The sequence below is a fragment of the Echiichthys vipera genome, assembly GCF_963691815.1.
Source record: "Echiichthys vipera genome assembly, chromosome: 2".
NCBI lineage: Eukaryota > Metazoa > Chordata > Actinopteri > Perciformes > Trachinidae > Echiichthys > Echiichthys vipera.
This window is the reverse complement of record NC_139827.1, coordinates 27,573,007-27,590,585: the sequence shown is the minus strand read 5'-3', so window position 1 is coordinate 27,590,585 and position 17,579 is coordinate 27,573,007. Positions and strand designations below refer to the sequence as shown.

Genomic DNA, 17,579 nt, shown 5'->3' with positions numbered 1-17,579 from the left:
GTTTGGCACATTTGTTAGATTAATAAATGTGTTAAAATATGTTTTATACAAGTATTATAAAAATAATGGTTTCTGTACAGAAGTTCAGGTATTGTACTGTCACCTATATAAATAAACTGTGGTACCTAGGCCTGGGTCCGTGGCTCAGAAGTCCAGCAGGTCATCCTTCAACCCCAAGATTGGTGGTTCAATCCCTGGCTGTATAAATGCAGTCAATTTACCATTAGTGCTAAAATCGCTACAGAGAGTAACATCTTGGAAATAATCAGATAATACTGTGGTAATCATAGAAAACCTTGAAAATTAGGTTCAATTTTGAAGTATAGAATTTTTGTAACCTTCCAAAAAAGTAGGCATTGTTTGAATTTGTCCCTGCTGTTCTCTTTTCTTATTCTTCTCACAGCTACTTCTGACAATGTCTGTGTTGTACGAACTAGTGCAGCACCATCCAGCCTTGTGAAAGGGTCCCCATTATCCCAGTTTGAACATGTATTGCATCTCGCAATTTAAAAAGGTAGGCTTTTCATCCTGCCTTTAAGTCTGGTGCTATCACCTCTTCTCAGTTAGGATGATAGGGTAATTATAGGGTCCGAACATGAGTGTCATACTGGGGAAAAGTAAGGACCCAAGATTACAGTAGCAACATGGGAATAACCAGGTAACAATCGGATAATCTGCTTATAATAAGCATCTTATGTCAGGCTAATTATGTCAATAACAATAAGGTAATATCACTGTAAAGTCTTGTTAGGTAAAAATGGGGACACTGTTGACACAAGGACATATTTTGATGGAAAACGGGGTAATCAAATACCTGCTTATTTCCTTGTTTTAACCAAGCTTACCCAAGATGTGACCTCTTCTCTTTTTCTATCTTATTTTCCACCCTCATTTTCCAGCCGTATACATGAACATAGGCTAGGCTGTGTGATTTTTTCATCATAACCCCAAAGGCCATTCAGTCATGAATGCAAACCACCAGATCAGTCACATGCTTCCCTGCTTGGAAAAGAAGGCTGTCTTGTGATAGACAAAAACAGATCATCTCTGTTTCCAAGCTACCAAGTGAGAAACTGCCAAGTCTCCCCCATGACCCCAGACTTTTGCAGCAGTAGATCCAGATTCCAGTCTCCGTCTTGTCTATAAGAACTTGTGCCAGGCCATCACACTGGAGTGAAGGAGTGGGTTTGGGATGTAGAGGGATGGTGATCAGGGATTTTTGAAGGAAACAGACAGAAGGCTAGAGTGACAGGCACAAGAAAAGTTTTTTGGTGAGCTATTGAGGTCAGGGAATGAGGAAAGTAGAGCAAAACCATGGTGATTTCATCTTGGAAGTCCATGAGATTCTTATGGGATAGCTGAATGTCTTTTGCATGGAAATTAATGTGCTAAAAACAACTTGGAAAGCAGTGGATGAGCTGCAGCTTTTGGCTGTGAACCTTTGTACAGCACGTCTCATCTGAATATAACAAAGGAGCCGCTTTAATCTAGGTTTACCACAATATTTTTAGCCATGCTATTGGCATGACTTTAGGGATAGCAATAAAGGTCTGTTGGTCAATTAGCCCATAATTCTAACTGAGACTAAAATATGTTGACATCTACTGTATACCATGAAACATTTCTGGATTTTTTCACTTTTCCTCTAGTTTCACCTGTAGGCTGATTATTAACTATTGGTCTTTGACTAATAATTATTGGACCCCAAGAGGATGAATCCTAGTGAATTTTGTCACCCTCTGCTTTCAGTTATCCTGTGAAATATCTCAACATATGCTTGACATGTTGGCACAAGAGTTTGTACAGACATTCATGGTTCCCCAGGTGATGAATGCATTAACATTAGAAGTCCCCTGGCTTTTCATATAGTGCCAAATGGGGTTCCCATTTGTGTTTTTTTTAACAACCATTGGATGAATTTGTTACATACATTATGTAAGCCTCATAATGATTTAGACTTACTTTGTTGATCTGTAACTCCACCACCATCATGTAAACATTTCCATTTATCCAATTTGGTTTTTCATCAAATACCTGCAAAACTAACGTCTTTCCCATCCACTGAACTTTGTGTTTAGTGCTAGTTAACACATTTTAGCTAACATGCTCAAATAAGATGATGAATCAGTAAACTATTACAACTGACTAGTATTAACATGTTTGCATTGTCCATGTAAGCTTACTGGCATGCTTTAATTAGCATTTGGCTCAAAGCAAACCTGTATCTAGCCTCACAGAACCGCTCGTATGGCTGTAGGCTTAAGGCCTCTGCATACCAAATCTGTAGTTTTCGTCCAGAATTGTTGCATGTTTAAAAATAAATACAGCCTCATGTTGCGTCAGCCACTTTCACGCACCAACTCCAAAACCTTTGTCCGTCATTAAAGTTTTTGGAACAGGTTTGATTTGCAAAATTGCATGATTCAAAATGGCCTCTGATAATATAATTCACTACCACTACCAGCAAAAAGCACTTTACAACAAATAATTAAAGAATACAGAGATGTGGAGTTTAGATAGATTTTGGGTGTCATTTCAAAAACAGCTTGGAATCTGGGATGTTATTGATCACAAAAAGAAGAATGTACAAAAGAGTAGACAGTGATTATGTGATTGTGCTCAAGCTAAATGATAGCTTATTGTTAATCTTATCCATTCATTAGCCCCGTTTGGGATAAGTGATATCTAGCAAGCTTGTACGTTGGCCCTAAAGTGCAAATCACAACAGCAAATCATAAAACACAACGGCAAATAGGAAACCGCAACAACAAATATGAAAACACGTTAACAAATCATAAAACACAACCCAAAGTAGAAAAACAGATCAGCAAATCATAAAACACAAGGGCAAATCATAAAACAAAACGACATTAATATCTACTAGAAAAAGTTAGGCCTATCTATCAGAAGACGGACCCTCCTGATTGGACAGATGGACTGTCTGCCTGACTATGTGCCAAATTCTTCAGCAAAGGTTGCGTTTAACACATAGCTAGTGTCACATAGTCAGATATACTCAACCTGATGTGTGATTGGTTAGCGGAAATAACTTCAGAAGTACTCATGTTTTCAAGATAGGCGTTTCCGTGTTTTTTACCTCTCTTTCCTGTTAAAAGACAGTCCGTCTGTCCAATTAAGAGGATCCTCTAATAGACAGGCCTACCTTTTCTGGTAGATGTTAATGTTGTTTTGTTTTATGATTTGCAGTAGTTTCCTATTTGCTGTTGTGTTTTCCTATTAGCTCTTGTGTTCTCATATTTGCTGTTGTGTTTGCCAATTTGCTGTTGTGTTTTATAATTTGTTGTAGAGTTTTCATTTTGTTGTCTTTTCCTATTTTTCATTAAGTTTTATGATTTGAAGTCCGCAAGACTGCCTGGTGGAGGAGTAGCCTCTTCTAATGGGGCAGACTGGGAACCAAACCTCCATCATCGTGTTTGTGGAAGACATTTTCTCACAGATAATAGTTCTGTGTCACCAGTCAAACAGATTTTGGCTAAATTCTATCAAACTTCCCGTTTTACCTACACATACATTTTGGTGTAATGTTTTAAGTTAATTTAATGGCGTTAAAATAAAGTCTAACATCTTATCTTGTAACCAAATATCCTTGTGGTTACAAGAGTGTTCAAAAGGACGCTAACACCGGTGAATTAGCCGTGTGTTCCTTTCGGCCCTAGTCGGACACCAGGATCTCCTCGCCGTAAACACTGGAAGCTGCTGGTCGTCCACATTAACAACCATGCTGTCAAAACATCAGGGATCATACTTGAGTCCTTCACAATAAAATGACATGCTTTAACAGCTCCAAAATATACCGTAAAGTCTTCTTAATTTCCATCCATTTTTAATTAAAACCACCACCTGAGCCGCTCAGGCTGAGCGTTGCGCAAACGTTCTGACTGCTTTCTCTCATCAACATCACTTTTGTTTACTAATTTGACAAGTAAATGTTCATGAACAAATATGAAACTTCACTTGTAGAATCTTAGAAGTGTGTAAATAAATTCTACTTCCACTTTGGTGCAGATCACCCAGTAATTCAAGCCATGTACTCTGGTTAAATGACATGGAAGGGCTTGTTTACTAGTGGGGCCATCGGAGAACGCTTTGGATTTTGCCACCCGGAGGAACGAATATTGTTGTTGTGACGTAATGGTGAATTGTCGTATTTGCCGTTGTATTTTATGATTTGCAGTTGCGTTTTTCTATTTGCTGTTGTAATTTGCACTTCATGGCCACTGTAGCCATTTGACCATTGACTTATATTGAAATGCAACCACAAAATCCTCCTCATTGCTTGACGACCGAATTTTGTTGCATCACATACAATTATAAAACTCATCAGACTTCATAACAGTTTTTATAAGACGATGGATTCAAAAAATGCATGGGAAACACATGGACTTGGTGTGCAAAGGTCTTTAGTCTTGTTCTCTGGTCAGTATCATACTTTTCCCAATGAACATGACAAAACACACATTAGAGAAGTTCAATGACACTGTTTATTTACCACCACTTGACCTGTGTGTGCATATATGTAAGTGTGTGTGTGTGTGTGTGTGTGTGTGTGTGTGTGTGTGTGTGTGTGTGTGTGCTATACTACTCACAATGTATTGTCTGTTTATGTCTGTATTTATCTGCGTATGCCTCTCTTGTATGATTGAAAAAACCTTTGATATCTAGCTCGATTATGATAGTCCCCCTTCCTGTACATGAACACATATTCTGCTAGTAAAAATACACAACAGGTCAAAACAACTCAACTGGTGTCTTCGCTACACACAACAAGGCCCAGTGTCTGTTAACAGTGAAAAGTAACAATCAAATAAGAACATCAACTTAATCCTTGGTTGGTGTGAAGAGGTTTGCTTTTTTGGCTGAAGCCCTCCTCTTTTTAATCAATACAAGTCTTGATCTTGTAGCACTTGGTATTATTAGATCGAATGACATTATGAGGTGTAGAAACTAACCAATGGTTACACAGTTTTCAGAAAAAAGTATATTGTATATATATATATATATATATATATAGTTATATATAGATTTATATTCATTTATAAGCATTTTAAAATAGCACAGTAAACACTTTGCACACATGATAAAAACCACTGAGTGTGTCTGATTGTTTATGTATAGGCCAATGGTGTCAAAGGAACCATATCCTGGTAAAGGGTCATTTCCCTTTCTCTGCAGTCAGCTCAGGAAGGAACTTGAGAACTGTTAGACACTTGTTTAGAAATTAGAACATTCATTTGTGATAATATATTGATAAAGTCAACATGAGGATTGCTTTATCTCCTTTGTGTACTAAAAACCCCTTCCTGAACTGGCTAATCTTGAAAGAGACTGACCCTGGCTCCGGACAGCATGTTCCTGCTTGTAACAGTAAGTTGGAATAGTTTAGAGTCTGCACACTTTAACCACAGAAAGAACAACAGAAACAGAAAAGAGAAGTTATATAAAGACAGTCAAGTCAAAAAACTGGAGATACAGAATTTATAGAACTGCACATAACCTCTGCCCATCCCATTTTCCTTCTTTTTTGTGTCATTTTATACCTGTACAACACCTGCTCTCTCTCTCTCTCTCTCTCTCTCTCTCTCTCTCTCTCTCTCTCTCTCTCTCTCTCTCTCTCTCTCTCTCTCTCTCTCTCTCTCTCTCTCTCTCTCTCTCTCTAATTGTCCGTCTCTCGCCCATTTTCTCGCTTCCTCTGCGCCTGTCAGCCTCCATGTTTTCCCCACACAGTATCTGTACAGTTGGCTTAGTGGTGACCATAGAAATAGCTAAAGGGTTCCCGTGTGACATAGGTTGAAGTTTGTACAGAAACATTATTTTTTTCTTCATGTAAACAGGCACACACAGATCTCTAGAGGCTAACTCCTCAGTCCAAAAAAAACCCCACCTCTGTGAGTTAATCGGTCCCTCTTATTCTTGTTTTGTATTCCTCTGTTCATTTCAGTCCTCTATTCCATCTGCTGATGACTTTATAATTTTCACATGTTGAGTGTTTCGGTCCCAGTCTCAGTCCTGCTGAGAAGAATAAGGCCTTGGATTGCTCCTCATATCTCGAGGTTTACAGCTACTCAGTATTTAGTTCTCCTCTCCTCCCTCGGCAACCACTGCCAAGGCTTTGTTACAGTTCGCCACCCACAATAATGAAGCTTAACCAAGGTTGCTTTTGTCCAGGTTGCTATTTATGTAGGTTTATGTCGCTGTTTCCAGCATCAGTGTTGGTGGTCTAATACAGAAATTCACGCTGTCTCCGACAGGTCCACATGGAACGAGCTAACAAATCCTTTTGCGGGCTGAAAAGACAGAGAACACACTTGTTAAGATGTATGCCTATCCCTTGAGACTCTTTAGTGACACAATCGGCTCGAAATACCATCTCTTGAACGATATATGCCGCAAAGGACTCTTTGTGAAGTTATTTATAATACCCTAAAGGCTGGTCCTCACAGTATAATGGTAAAACTAATTTGGGAATTGGGTAAAACATGTCCATCAGTGAAGATAAATGTTCGGCATTTGGTGACTACATAATGCATACATAGAAAGCAATAATTGCTTCATTAATTATCTATAAGTGGATCATTAAACATTCATAATGCTTTATCAAGGCAACCGTGTTGATCAGGGCATCTCCGTAGCCAGTAGTAGCATGTGGTGCTATTTTTAAAAGTAGAACATGATGTCAATTGGTTAATAGAGCCTCAGCCCCGAGGACTATTCTCATTTTTTTTGATGAACAACCGGACCTTTGCCGTAGCAACCTGGGGTCAATTTATTTCAAAAGACCAGAAAAAACAGGTGAAATCGTAAATCAAAAAAGTAAAACGAAATACAATAAAGTTGTGAGTTTTGGACAGAGAGAATATGGAGTGCATTTATCCTAACCCTGCAAGGCAGACGAGATGAGCAGACACGCAGGCAGCTATATTTGGAGCAAGGCAGGCTCTAGCACCTTAAGGCTTTATAAGAATTATTTTTTACACAGATTTCATGTGCAAGAGGAAGATTGCTTGGTTCTGTTTGCAAAGTCGCAAACAAGGGAGGGAAAAAACAGGTTATAATGCTTGTTGTTTACCTGAGAGACAGCCAACAGACAGCATGCAGTATCATGGAGGATGGGGGTTAACATGGTGGTGACTTGACTGGAAATGACTTCTCTACTGAATGTGTATCGAATCCATTCTCTACTCTTAGAGCTAATAGAATATTCATGTAATGTGGGTGCTTGGAAAGCAATTGACATATGGAAGAAGTGGCCATTATTTCAAAGGAATTCCATTCTGTTTCAGTTTTATTCCAGTGGACATCAATATATTTCATTTGTCAAATTGAACCTTCTTTATATTGTAATAGTTCCCCTCCTTTCTTGCCCGCAAAGTTATATGCATGATGTTACCAACTATAGAATCGGGACCTCAGGGTTGTCTGCCCACCTCACCCACCCTTGTTTGTGTCAGGTATTGATCCACAAGCAGGCTATTATAGATACTGAGCAAAATGGACTTCAATATCCTTGTGAAACAGAAGAAGCGTGGGCTTTGTCTTTCGTCTTTCCAGCAATTCAGTAGGGAAGTCATTTTGCTTTAAACTCTTGTTATTGTTCTGCACATGGATAAAGATCTCCTTTATAGCATGAGATGATCTATCTTTCATTTCCTACTCTTTACACTCAAATCATGTTTAAATTCTTAAACTGAATTTAACTGTAGGTGTGTGAAGATAGCAAGAATAAAAGCGTGAGGTGTTCTTGTGTTGGTGACCTTTACTTATATGAGCATCAGATCAAAACGCTGATTGGAGAGGATTTTGAGGGGAAATTTAGAGAAAGGTAAAAAGAAAGAAAAAGGGGCCACAGCAGTTTAACATGACTCCAATTCAAATTGTTTATTTTATAATAAGTCACATGATTACATACAGTTTTAGGGTTAGAATGAGGTTAAATTGTATCATAGAAATAGAATGAGCAGAAAGGACATCAAACTGTTTTTTCCGGTCATTTGACTATAACACAAAAGACAATGGCGATTTCAGCGTGCCCCAGCTCACAGGAAGGAGAGGGGATAAAGCTCCGAAAATGGTCTCCAGAGAGGTGGGGAGCAAGGCGGAGGGACTGTTACATTGCCGCAGGCCACCAGCCCACTGCTCGGCTCAATTTCAGTGAACAATGTAGCATGAAAGCAGGGAGGAATTAGTTAGCTAGCTAGCTAGCAGATGGATGGTTAGCTGGCTAGCTAGTTTGCTAATTCCGACAAGCTTTCATATTACATTGGTAACAAAAAATGAGTCGAACACAGTACCTCACAAAAGCAACTTGGGAGTGTGTAGATGAGGAAGCATTAAGTTATTACCTTTTGCAGGCAGCTCTCTATTCTTCATCATGTCACTACTCCATTGTTCGCTCAGTCTTAACTGTAAAAACTTGTCTTAGTGAGCCTGCAACATTCCACAAATTGGTTTAAACTGAAGTTAATACTGAAGTTAGCCCATTGCTATGACAATGGTAACTATGCTGCTGCTCCGACCCTACTCCTATATGAATGTCCTTTCTACTCATTGCATTTCTATGGGTGTGATCTTTGGAGAAGGGAAGTTAGCAGTAATAGATTACATTTTACATTCGACAAAAGAAATTATAATTTACAACAAAAAATCAATACAACAAAACATAAAGCCGTATTTTAAAAACTCCTTAAAAAATATAAGAAATAAGAGTTGATTAACAACGTAAAAAGTCCCGATCAGAATCAAAAGGCAGATTCACCGTCCCCTCCTCTAGTATCTGTTCTGGACCAGACCAAAGTCATAGGGTCCTAGGGAATTTTCATACTGATACTCACAGAGAAAGGTGGGTTTGTACGGTAGGGTCCCCCTATCATACTCTTTCCTCTCTAGCGTGCTGGAGCTGTACTGCTGCTGTTGCTGATGGAGGTGATGGTGAAGGCTGTGATGTGACTGTGACCTTTGACCGTCCTTGCCAAAGGTGGAGAATGACCTATCGTTGGACGAGGCGGTGGACGAAGTCATTGTGAGTTGGTCGGAGAGGATGACGGAGGAGGGTACCTCAGTGTCGGGCAGCGTGGCGTCCATGCCAGGGACGTGCAGGTTGCTGCGGTAGTCAGGCCCCTGGCGCCCGTCAGACGGCACAAAGGATGGCATCCAGCAGCGGTCAGAGTGGCCCAGGGCTTTGCACTCCTCTGTGCAGTTGGAGAACAGGTCGGCGCCTGCAGAGAGGATACAGATCAAGGAATGGAAAGTGGAGGCAGGATGTAGGGAAAGATGGAAATGTGGATGGAAGATTACAGAGATGAAGACATGATAAGTAAGATGAAAAAAGAGGGAGCACAAGAGGAGAAGAGGTACAGATATTTGGAGTGGAAAGGCGAGATGGAGGAAGAGATGAGAGAAACAGACCAGAAGAGAGAACACAAGTTAGCAATCATTTGTCGCAAGGCAGAAAAAGTGCAGCAAAAGCTATTCATCAAAAAGACAAGGCCAACATTGATGAAGCGGATTGTTTGTTTTCCTCCTCAGCTCATTCATTCCAAATGAAATGTGCTATCAAAGTGATGTGGTGTTGTGAAAACATTTTACTCCCTCTCTACATCAACATCCTCAGACTCACAATTGATTCTCAAACACCAAGAGACAAAACGTGAATCCATATTCCATCATCCTTACACAAAAACTCTGACAAGTATCCTAAGAAATGCATCACAAAAACCAACAAAATATTCACTGGTTGCTTATTCACACTCTAATGTCAATCATCCCTATACAAACTGACAAAGTGTGTAATTGACACAGAGCTACTGCCAACAACAAAACATCAACATAAAAAAGATTAAATTAACATTTGAAATGATATAATAGAATAACAGTCACGCAAACACACGATCAGCATGAACGAGGTACCAGTTATGTTAATTATTTTTTCTGAGAGAGAAAATAAAGAGAGGACGGGGGAAAGAAGAGTATGAGAGAGACTATAACACTCTAGAGAAAGGAGCAAGAGACATGAACAGAGTCATCACTATAATGAGACTCAGCAGCCATTCTCCACTCGTGTGCAGATCGAATGTGTAGTTTTCCCGGTTTTCCAGTGAAGCCATGTGGGATGGCGCAGGAGTGGATGGATCAAAGCAGGAGACGCACAGTTTAGGGTCAGAGGAGGAGAGCGATATATCAGCAAAGAGAGGCGGAAACACAGAAAGTTGACAATCTGTAATTCCCAGAGGCTGAGAGGGCTTCAGATCAAAGACTCCATTTACACAAATCCATTCTACTGATTTATTCCACTGATAATGCCAATGCTCCGCTATTACTAAAAGTACACACAAACAATGTAATGTAAGCACATATCAATAGATACAAGGCTACAGAGAAAGATGCCCCTGAAGAGTGAATATGAAGGGTCCATTTACGAAAAAAGAGATTTATTTATCTTCCGAAATTGTGTGTCTGTGTGTGTCTGTGTGTGTGAGTGTGTGTGTGTGAGAAAGCCAGGGAATAGCAGTGGTGGTGTTTGGTTGTTTTGGTTAGCTATCTGTTTTTTTTTTAAAAACATTTTTTAAGTCTTGTTGTGCACTCGGATGCCAAGTAAACTGGTATTCATGTTACGAACGGTTAATATCTGTTTTTGCAATAAAAAAAACTCTTCATATACAAAGTTGTTATGTACACCAAGGCAGTAAATACAATATAACAAGTAAGGTTCACCTTTACCTTCAGCTTTGAAAATACTAGTCCATGTCCTGTTTACATTACTGCTACTGCTATTCCGCCCTGCATATTGATTAAGACCATATTTCAAAATATCATCTTGTCCCAGATTAAGGATTATGAAAAGAAGGAGGAGAGTACAGAGTAGGTGTCACTGGTCACAAGACTGCGATGCACATTGTCAAATGTGTCACTTTTGTTTTGTGTGTTCTGTCAGAGTGGATGCTCCTGCTCCACAAGTCTGTGCATTTCCGACATATTCTTACTATATGACGATGGCAGAAAACGCTGTTTGCAGCCTCTCAAGTATGGATATTTCCTGCTTTTCTGTTTTATATCATATTAAACTGAATATTTTTGCTGGGATGGACATTATTCACTACTTTTTTGACATTTTATAGACCAAACGATTAATCGATTAATCAAGAAAATAATCTGCAGACTAATCAGTAATGAAAATAATATGAGTGGCCTATTTAAAAGTGGGTGTTCAAAGCAATAAGCTCAACAAGCAGCAGTTAAGTGCATGGCGAAAACAAGTGATTTTACATCTTTTTATGCCCTTGACCTCCATCTGCTCTGCATGTTTTTGGACAAAAAAAATAAATATGATTTAATCTTTACCCTTAATCAAAGTTGATATTTTCCTCCACAGTTGTTTGAGGAAAAATAACTTCCTTTTCAAGGAAATCATTTTTATTTGTGCTACTTTTCATATATATTTTGTATTATTACAAAAAAGTACACAACGATTTCATCATAATGTTCTATACAATTTTGTAACAGTAACTAAAGATGCAGATTAAGTAATTATTATTTCTTTATGAGAGGAAAGGGAAGTAGATTGTGTTTAATTTAACACAGTACCGTAACAACCACTTAACATAAACGCGAAACACAGCCATAGCTTTGAATTCATTTTCTAGAATTTTACACATTAAAACCAAAAATGTCATCCAGTGCACTGCATATGTAAATATCCCATTATTAATGACAGCACTGTCAACACATTGTCTAAGACCTTCCACTGTGGCTGATTCTTTTTTTGTGTCTGTGTGCATTGTGTGGATCTAATCGTGTGCTAATTCAGGCCTCAGAGGGAGCGAAACAGGCAACAAAGACTGTGCAGTGGCCAGAGAGCCTGAGGAGACACAAGGCTAGCAGACAAGGGACAGCGAGGGCCAAACAGACGGGGGAGTCACAGATTTCACAGACAGAGACAGCAGGCAGGAGATGTAGCAAGACCGCAGGAACCATAAGGAAGGACAGGGACACCCGGTCCATCGCAGATGGAAAGAGCAATGGCCAGAAAAGACAGGGGGAGACCTGGGCTTTGCATATGGGGACAGAAGAGGGGTTAGATAGAGGTGGAGAGGGAGAGAACTTTAAGTAAGGAAAATGGAAAATCTCCAATTAAAGGTCCCATAGTGTGAAAAGGGAGACTTCCATGTTTTTTTTAAAAAAACGAAAATTATAAAGCAGGTCCAGATGCTGAACACTCTGAAAGTATTAAAACACTCAATCCACAGAGAAATCCACATAGCGCCAGAAACTGTTTCTTTACACAAGCCATCGCGACTTCTGTACGGTTGTGATGTCACAACTATAAAATTAGGGTGAATAAACTATTAAAATATTTTCAGCATGCCAACTAACAAAATGTTTATTTAAGCAGCTTTAATTGAAAATACAATTGATAATATAATTCAATTCAGTTCAATTGTATTCATAGTGCCAAATCATAACAAAAGTTATCTCAGGACACTTTACAATATATATATATATATATATATATATATATATATATATATATATATATATATAATCATGATATCATCATATATTGTGTGGTATATAGTGTTTTTGGAACAGATACAGGAAGTGTTGAGTTTGTATTAAAGCTTAATGCAGAGACCTTAACAGGGCAAACGGGAGCAGATTCATACTTAGATATGACCAATTATACTTAGGCAATTAGACATAAAGGCATGCCTTTAATACAAGCCTACTTCAAATAAAGTCCTCTTACCTTTTGTGGCTGAGGTAAATAAAGACAGAGGTCACTATTTGAGGAAATACGGTATATAGAAAGTGCAGTTACATTCATTCCTTGGCTGGAATGAAGGTGCAGACACTGAGAGCAAAGAAGCAGAGAACCCGAAAATGCTGACCAATCAGAGCAGACTGGGCTTTTTCAGAGAGGAGCTAAAATGGAGCGTTTCAGAAAGAGAATGAATATAGGTATATTCATACACAATTTTTGAACATTCAAACATGTTAATATTTTCTAGTAGAAACCTTAAATACAAGTATGAACCTGAAAATGAGCAGCTTTCATGTGCTTCATCACCAATTTGTTGTCATATATTATATTGTCCATTTATTCAGGGTCATGTGGGATTAGATACTATCCTGATTTAATAATGAATACGAATAAATGTAGAGAATGTAAAAAAACTGTTAAATTATTCTAAAATTAATCATATCAACGGAGGATTAACAGCACCGTCTTATTTTCCTGTGGGATCAATGGAGTCTATACAACCTACTTTTAAATTATTTACTTGAGTAAAACTGCAGACAAACAGTTTTGGTGAAAAAATAGCTGCATATGTGGGCTGACAGCTACTTTTTTCTTTTTTCTTCAACAGACTGTGATTGATTCAGCAAGTTTTAAATATGTTTGGTCTGTCTACCTCTGTCTCGTCTTCCTGGCCCACACAATCAGCACCAGTCAGTGCTTTTGCTGCCAAAGGGTTTGTTTGATTGCATCACTACTTAGCATGTGGGGGTTGTGGGTCAATTGTAGCTCTGTACACATGAACAAGAAAACAACTGTGATCAGGTGGCAAACAAGACCAAATCTCTCTAAATTTTCTTTAACAGGAACAGTGCTGGAGAATGAATCCAGGACATGGATGAGTGGCATTAACTTGCATTTACCCTCTGATTCACCCCTGGAACCTAATGTGTATTTATGTCTGTCTTTAAAGGTTGGTGTCAAATAAATCATAGTATTTCTGTTTGTTCCCACTTTGCAGTTAGCCTTCTGCCTTTTAACGAACCTCTGGCCAATTAATTTCCTTCTCGGACACACATGATGTTGACCTCAGGCCTTCCAATCATCTCTCCACAGATAAAGAGCAATGCATACAATTCTAAAATGAACAAACAAATCAGCTGAAAGACTTAAGCACAGCTGCAAAACCAAATGCAACTATGCAGAAAGCACGTACGCATACTGATGAAGTTAGTTATTGTCGAAGGATTTAGAGAAAGTTCAGTTTGTTCCAGATTTCTCATATCTCAGTATTATTAAGCAGGAACAAGGGCGTACTGTACTCCGGAGATGGTGTATAAATATAGTCCGTTGCAGTCACTGTTTAACGTATATCAGGCTCGGAGAAACTCTCGTCACTAGCTTCCAAAGTGCTCAGTGATTTTTGCCTCTCGAATCACTCTTAAAAAACAGCGACATCGACGCACATATGTTTGCAAACACATACACCCTTAAAAATACTCTCTTAACGTGGAGATATGTAAATGTACACAAGTAAACAGACAGACACCCAGTGGCTGCTGATTTCCGTGAAGCATCTTTTCTTCCTCGGGCAGAAAGCAAAACAACAACCAAAACTGTGACTGGCAATGACAGGCCCTGCCAGCAACCTATCGCTCATCGGGTACCTCATCAGGCAGGAAGAACACACACACGCACGCACGCACACACACACACACACACAAACACACACACACACGCACACACACACACACACACACACACATGGAGATGTAAACGACTCTACACAATGCAGAAACAATCTACTCGGTAATAAGCAATCAGCTCTTGTGTTCTTTTATTTGCCACTTTCTATTTTTTTTCATTACATCTCAGAGCGTTTCCGAAATCCCTCCTCGGTTTGATTTGACTAATTGCGCTGCCTGACATACATCCAGCAACAGGGAGTGGGGAAATGAAGGAAAACAAATCCTGGGAAAACATGAGCCCCATGTTTGAATTCACTTTGTGAGTATATCTCTGCTGTGTCTGTTGGTCCCTCTCTGTGTCTCTGTCTCTTGTTATTTTCACTCACATTTAATCCTCTTTGCCCGTTTCTTCCTCAAAAACAAACAAACAAAAAAACCCCACATACACTCCTCTTCCCCCAGGTAGAGGGTGTCTCTATCCATACGTATGTTTTCCATCATGTCCTCCACAGTTCCGTAGAGAATACAGACACAAAACGTCAATATTTGGACAGCAGCTCAGTATGGCAGGGGAGTAGCATAGCTTCCTTACACGGTTTGGCCAGTGAGGCTGTGATGAGCAAAGCAGAGACCTCCCAGGGCCAAACAGAGCAAGATGGCTCCCTCTATATCCAGTAATGACAGACATAGAAATTGTTCCGAGTCTCAGAGAGGCAGCGACCATTTTTATAACTGGGCTGTGAGGGAGAGCCAATATGGCTGCTTGCCCTAACAGTGTCTGTTTGATTAATACTGCCCCTTACATTGTTGCAGCAAAGCTTCTGGATGACCACTGATTATTGATCTTTGGTTTTTGCGCTTTTCATCACTTAGTCTTGACCAGACCTGGCCTTAGATATTCTGCTGAAACCATTTAAGGGTCATTCTGGTTTAATACAACTCGAGTATCATTTTCCTAGTTTTGGCCATCATTTCTATCATTGTACTCACCAGTCACTGTGAGCACAGTAATACTGCTACAACTACTGAAAGTTGGACAGAGCAAGAAAGGGCAATCCGACAGGCTGTTGGAGCTAACCATAAAAGAGGTGGACATACGCACCGTGACGCTACTCATTGGTTTGTGGACTGCCCATATTTTGATGAGAGGGGTAGGAGCGAGGGGTGGATCTCACTGAGAATCAAGGACACTACCATGGTAGAGACCCAATCACATGGTAACCACACCCTAAAGCATACACTGCGTTATTGTCTATTTTATTCTAAAAGGGGCCATACTTTTTTTCAGGACTTGAAAATAGCAATTGAGACCATAAACTCATTTGGAAAATGTTTACTGAGGTGATAAATTGAGTGAGACATATTTCTCTTGTCTCGCCCCCTGCTGGACATTAGAAAGAATTCCTATTTAAGGTACATATGCAACGGCTTCCCTTTCCAGGCCCAGAGGTTGCTGCTTGGAGCTAAGATGTTAGCCAAATTATCAAAACCATATTAGCATCTTTCTGACAGATAGTACAATGTTATTAGTGAAAGGAATGGTGGCCAAAACAATAAAAATAGTCAAATTCTTCTTTTAAACTGCTGCTGGTGTATTAATGCGATGCAAATGTGCAAAAAAAGTGATGCAGTTTGTGTTCTGTATTGCAGTAGCTGCTCACAGATCAGATTACCCACGCTTGAGCTTACTTTGAGCATTATTAACACATATCTTGACATCATGCTTTGTTGTTCTGTAGCAAGTTTAGCATCGCAGCCTGGTGCAGATGCTCACTGATGTCTGGGAAGAAATGACGGTATGGGTATCAGGCCAAAGCATTTATATGACTCCCATGACTGAGATATCCATGAGGCTTACTTCCTCATGTTCAATAAAATATCCAAAGCCACCTGTCTGAGACAGTGAGACTATTAATTGCTTACTTACTTTATATCTTTTTCACTGTAGGATCTTATGTTCTCAGCATATTTCAGTCATTGCAAGATGTTTGAAATGTGTATTCTTTTTCATCAACTTCAGTGTTGTGAAAATTTAATTTACAGTTTATTCAGAAAGCACAGCCTATTCAACAAGACACTCGACAATATATTTCTGTGTGTTGGTAATAATTGCATTACATTAATCTTATTGTGGTTTTGATTCATTTCCACACAGAATACAGTAAGTTGGATGAATCCATTCCCCCAACGACCTAATTGTGTTATAAGAAGGTTGTGCAAGATGTTTTCTTTTTTTTACAAAAGACGTGTTGCAAGAGTCTACTCTAGACAATTGATTGATACCTTCCTTTCTATAATATGTGGTGGTTAGCACTGTCGCCTCACAGCAAGAGGGTTTCTGTTTCGAATCCGGGCTGGGGACGGTTTGCATGTTCTCCCTGCGTGGGTTCTCTCTGCGTGGGTTCTCCCTGCGTGGGTTCTCCCTGCGAGGGTTCTCTCTGCATGGGTTCTCTCCCGGTTCTCCGGCTTCCTCCCACAGTCCAAAGACATGCAGGTGTTAGGTTAAGTGATGACTCTAAATTGGCCGTAGGTGGGAATGTCATTGTGAAAGATTGTCTGTCTCTGTCTGTCTATATTAAATAGGCTGTAAATATTAATTTCTGTAAATTTAAATTTGAGTTTTTTATAATATATGTTTAGTCTTTATAATATTTGTTGTTTGTATATCTGGAGTTTTGTAACAAAAATAATTTCCCCCCGGGGATTATTAAAGTATTTCTGATTGGGAGTCTATGTGCCCTGCGGTAGACTGGTGTTCTGTCCAGGGTGTACCCCGTCTCATGCCCAATGTCAACTTGGATCGGCTCAAGCCCCCCACCCGTTAGGGACAAGCAGAAGATGCAGAGGTTGCAGATGATAGATGGATGATATTCAACAAGCCAGTCAGTTTAGAAGAAGTGGTGACATCTCCACCTGTTACAGGCTAAATGCAAATTGATTTTTTTTAATGAGGCAATGTTTTTTTATCCTATTTGCTGTTATAGATGTATACTTTTTCTTGTCCAGTGAGATACTTTTACCTCATCTCTGCATTACCCAGCAGTATGACCCCAGTATAACCCCTCTGAAATTGGGGGCGGCACTAGCTTAGTCCTTGGTAACTTCACTTGGGAATGGAACAGAACTCTTAAGCGCCAAAC

At 39.4% G+C, this 17,579-nt stretch overlaps 1 protein-coding gene across 1 annotated transcript in view; it reads right to left on the bottom strand.

The window, feature by feature from the left end:
• Positions 1 to 8,784: 8,784 nt before the first annotated feature.
• The window catches only part of LOC310952926 (protocadherin-10-like), a gene marked incomplete at its 3' end in the record, with an annotated part of 17,957 nt that continues 9,162 nt past the window's right edge, over positions 8,785 to 17,579 (bottom strand). Inside the window, 1 exon segment of the mRNA XM_083921771.1 lies at positions 8,785 to 9,233. Within this exon segment, the coding sequence (XP_083777897.1) occupies positions 8,785 to 9,233 (449 nt within the window).